This window comes from Falco naumanni, chromosome 2 (assembly GCF_017639655.2).
Source record: "Falco naumanni isolate bFalNau1 chromosome 2, bFalNau1.pat, whole genome shotgun sequence".
Taxonomy (NCBI): Eukaryota; Metazoa; Chordata; class Aves; order Falconiformes; family Falconidae; genus Falco; species Falco naumanni.
In genome coordinates, this window is record NC_054055.1 from 84314547 (window position 1) to 84319177 (window position 4631).

General features: G+C 62.7%; 1 protein-coding gene across 2 annotated transcripts; it reads right to left on the reverse strand.

Moving 5' to 3' along the window:
* Positions 1-466: 466 nt before the first annotated feature.
* On the reverse strand, positions 467-3224 carry MID1IP1 (MID1 interacting protein 1). Of its 2 annotated transcripts, none has more exons than XM_040585333.1 (2): positions 2812-3224; positions 467-2373 (listed from the first exon to the last, which is right to left on the reverse strand). In XM_040585333.1, the coding sequence occupies exon 2, from the start codon at positions 2227-2229 to the stop codon at positions 1735-1737; it is 495 nt and encodes a 164-aa protein (XP_040441267.1). In that variant the 5' UTR covers positions 2230-2373; positions 2812-3224; the 3' UTR covers positions 467-1734. The 2 variants fall into 2 exon arrangements, with proteins under 2 accessions (XP_040441267.1, XP_040441269.1); XM_040585335.1 differs by having other exon boundaries at positions 467-2376.
* Positions 3225-4631: the final 1407 nt, after the last annotated feature.

Sequence of the window (4631 nt, forward strand, 5' to 3'; positions counted from 1 at the left end):
CCTCTCCTTGTTCCTGACATTTTTCCTGGCATCTTCCCAAGAGAGGAGGGGAAGAGGAGTTAAAAACCTTACAAAAAGAACAAGCATCGCCAAGTTAAAAATCATCTGTTCCTTACAAACTTCTTTACCCTAGAAGGAAAAAAATCTTGAAAATACGTATTTTCAAACACACATGCAGGCTGATTGTTTTAACAATACAAACATCTGCCAACTAGTACCATGTCTGGAGGGCAGCGTTCTGCACTCTGCAGTGTTCTAGCAGTTGGACTGAAAAAAAAATTGCTGGGCAATATCTGAATTTAAGCAAGAATATCCTTAAAGCGGAGAGAAAAAATCTCCTATTTTTAAAAGAAAAAAACCCCACCAAACAAGCCCTAAATCCGATGGCAATAATACAAAATGCAATTTCAGTATGTCTACAAACTTGGCATTTCAGTGCATGAGAAGAAAACTTCATACGTTATGTAAGGATGTACGTATTTATTAAATCATTATCCTCTGTGATATGCACACATTGTATTGTAATCAGTAAGTACACTTTTAATATTAGAACATGATATAGACACCCAATTCCAAGGCACATTATTTCACCAAATAAAAGAAAATAATGCAGAGAGAAAGAAATCAATACAACTTGGATAACATAAAACCAATTAATTACTGGTATCCAAGGAGGATTAGAGAGGAAAGAAATGCAAGAGAGAAGGGAGGCAAGTATCCCAGACCTGTTCCAAGGGAGAGAAAAGAGCTCCCCACAGTACATTAAGATACTTCCCGAAAAAGCGAGTCATTCCTAGGCTTCGCTCCAACCTCCATGAATCTCTGCCTGCAAAGTAACCATGACTCCATCTTCTCAGATTCTGTTAAAGGGGCACTGACCTTCATGCCAGCATTCGCAAGGAGCAACTGGACTGTCCAGTTGGGAGCAGCTTATCAAACTTAGGCCGTGTATGGTGCAGTCAATACGGTCATTCATCCATTTTGGATACGCCAAGTTATCACTACCTAATCACTCCCTTCGGGGGGGGGGTAGGGGTGGGAAGCTCACAAAACCCCCTCTCTTGCACACGAAGAGGCTTCTCCATCTAGTAAGGCAGCTCTGGAAATAACTTCGAACAACAGAAGAATTCCAGACGTTAAAAATATCATTTAATTAAGCATAAATCATACCAAAAAGTTTTAAGTCACTTTTAGTTAATACATTTGCATTTATTTTAGAATATACTCTACATCTGAGTAAAAAAAGTTTAAATAAACTCCAGTACATGTACAACTGTGGGACCTGCCATCCGTCCCCTGGCAGAGGGATGCTCGTTTGCTCACTGGGTTCCCTCCCGGGTATCGGAAGCGATTTTAATGTTTTGTTATGTTCATCGGCTTGTGTCGAGCCTCCCGTCTGCCAGCTACGCCACCGCCTCGCACGCGCACCGGTTCGGCACCCCCGCCCGGGGAGGCACAGCAACCGCTCGCCCCAGACCCAGTAATAAAAAAACCCAAACAAAGAAGGAAGGGGAGGGGGGGAAATAATTAATGAGCTAGTATTGATTAATTTACATCTCTCTCTGGCTTGTGCGTTGGTAGAAAACCGGCTGCAGTCCCGGGAGCGCGCAGGGGAGCCGCAGCCCGGGGCACACGCAGGCCCCCACGGCGGCGGCAGCAGCGCCGGGCGGGTACGCGCCGCTCCCGCTCCCGGCGGCGGGCCGGGCGCCCCCTTCCCCCGCTCCCCCCCGGCGCTCACTGCCCCCAGCTGCTGAAGCCGATCTCCTGCTTGTATCTGTTGGTGAGGACGTTGGCCTTGCGGGTGAGCTTGGAGAGGACCGAGTGGAGTCCGCTGAGGTGATAGTGGAACTGCTTCTCCAGGTCCTCCTCCCCCTCGCCCTCCTCGGCGGGCCCGCCGCCCAGCTTGTCCTTCTTGCGGGCCGCCTCCTCGCCCGCCGGCGGCTGCACCACGCCCCACTCGATGTCGTTGCGGATGGACTTGAGCAGCATGTAGTGGCTGTACATGTCCCTACGGGAGAAGTAGGCGCCGGGGTCGCCGGGCGGCAGGGCGGCGTCCCGCTGCGGGCAGACGGCGCCCGCCGCGTCCAGCTCCTCCAGCAGCAGCGGCACGTCGCGCAGCAGGCTGGGCACCATCACCGTCTGGTCCATGTTGTTGACGGCGCCGATGAAGCGGTTCATGGCGTTGAAGAGGGAGTACTTCTGGCTGTACGAGTCGCAGATCTGCATCATGCCGGCGGGCGGGCGGGCGAGCTCAGCGAAGCGGCTCGGACCGCGGGGCTCCTCCGGCGGCGACCTCCTCCTGCTGCTCCTCGCTGGCGGCACCGGTCGCCCTCCGCCGCGGGCTGGGCTGGGCGGCTGCTGGCGAGCAGAATCCTGCTGGGAGGCAGCGGCCGGCGGCGGGGTTAGGGGCTGCTTGCCCTCCCCCAACCCGCCTTCCCTTCCCGTCCCGTCCCCTCCTGCCGGCGCCCTCGCGATCTTCTTCTCCCCCCCCCCTTCCCGCCTTTATCCGCAGCCCCGTCCCCTTTTTTAGCCTTCCCCTCCGCGGCCCTTCTGTTCGCCCTTCCGCCCCCCGCTCCCCCAGCAGCCCTCCGGAGGCACCCGGTGCAGCCGCCGGGGCTCGCTGCTGCCGCTCCCCTCCGTACAAAAAAAAGGCGAAATGCAAAAAAATACCCCCCCCCCCCCTCCCCGCCGCTCCCGCCGGGAGCCACGCGTGGCGCGGCGCTGGGGGGCGGCCGCGGGGAAGGCACCCCCGCACCGCGCCGGCGAGTCAAAATGGAAGCGGCGCCCAGCCGCCGCGGGGGAGGCACCCACCGTGCTCCGGAGCCGTCAGCCCGCCGCCGCCCGTGGCCGCGCTCCCATCCCCGGCGCCGTATTTATAGCCCGTATCTTAAACCCAGGTGTTCCCCAGTGCCACCCCCCGCGCCGGCACGCCAGATAAAGGCGGCGGGCGGCTCCGCCTCTCGCCCCGCACCGGGGGAGGGCGCCGCGACGGGGAGGGCGCCGAGACCGCCCGGGACGGGGCCAAATCCTGCTCCCCGAGCGGGAGCGGGCGGCGCGGGTTCGGCCTTCGCGGGGGAAACTGCGGAGCCGGGACCCCGGGCTCCCACCCCCCAGTCCCCGTCCCGCGGCTGCAGCCCCGCGCCCGCACCCTGAGAGAGGGACGGGGGCTGCAGAGCCCCTCGGCCCCCCGGGCGGGGCACGGCGCCCTGACCGAGAAGTGCTTCGACACCGCTGTCCCCTCACCCAGCGCCGGGGCCAGCAGCCCTGAGCCGGCGGGGCGCCAGCCGCCCCCTCCGCGGGCCGGGCGGGGAGCGGGAGGCGCGGCCACGCTGAGCCGGGGCCGGGGAGAGTGATTGACAGGGCGGCCGGCGGGGACACGCGGGCTCCGCGTGCTGTCTGCGTTCGCCCCGGCCGCCCATTGGCTGCCGGGCGCGCGGCGAGCGTGACGGCCACGCCGCCCACCCCCCCGCTCCGCGTGCCGCGGCGGCAATTAGAGCGGGCCGGCAGGGAGGGCGCCTCGGGCCGGCCCGCGTCGCCGCCTCCCGCCAGACCGCCGGGGAGCCGCGGCTGCCCGCTGTCCTCCCGCGCCTCGCCTCGCTTCGCCGTGCCAGCCCCGGGGCCGGGGGGGAGCGGGCGCGCCCCCCCTCGGACAGCCTTTGTCTGCGGGCCAGGGCTGCGGAGGGCCGCCTGCCAGCGGCCGCGGGGAGGCCGGCGTCACCCCACAGCCTCACCTCCGGGCCCAGCCAATCGGCGGCCCGCCCAGCGGCCCGGCTCCGCCGCCCCCTGCCAATCAGCGAGCCTCGGCAGCAGCCAATCGGAAACGGCAACCCCCTCCGGCACACCCCCGCCGCCGGCTCGCGCGGCCCTGGTAACGGGCGAGTCGGCTGGTGGAGCAGCCGTGGGTCACGTGGGGCAGCGCGGCTCGGGGGGAGGGGGAGGTGCGGGGTTGTGTGTGGGGCGCGTTGCCGTGGCAACGGATCAACCAACAGCCAGAGGCGGCCCCCCCCGCTGCCGCCCCGCCGGGGCCTGCGCGGCGCCGGGGAAAGCCCGTGGCCGCGTCCCGGGTGGGCTCGGGGAGGCGGCGGGGCCGCCGGCTGCCGCGGGGCCCCAGAGCTCGGCTTCGCCCGCGGCAGCGGAGACCGCGGCTGGGCCGGCAGGAGAAGCCCGGCCCGAGCTGCGCGGCCTCGCCTGCCGTCCCTGCCGTGCCGGGTGCCGGGCGCTCCCCGCAGCCTCGCAGCCCCCCGGGGCTGCTGGCGGCCGCCCAGGGCCCGGCCCGAAGTCGGGAGGCCGGTTCCCCAGGCACCGGGCGGCAAACCGGCTGTGTGAGAGCCGAGGTGGCAGCGGGGCGCCCATCGCCAGCAGCCCGGGCACGGCCGATACTTGCGGCTAAGCAGCAGCAAGAGAGATGATACGGGCAGGTATAAAATTTCAGTCTGTTCGCAGATAATTTCCCGCAGGAAAAAAAAAAAAAAGAAGAAAATAATCTCACCAGGCCAGAAAATTGGCCACAACATACATTTGCATCTTTATATAGACACACTGTGTCATTAATACACCATTAACAATTTTGCTGCCTTTAATTGAAATACAGTGTGTGCTGAACATTCAATAAATTGGAAGAAGCGGTAAAT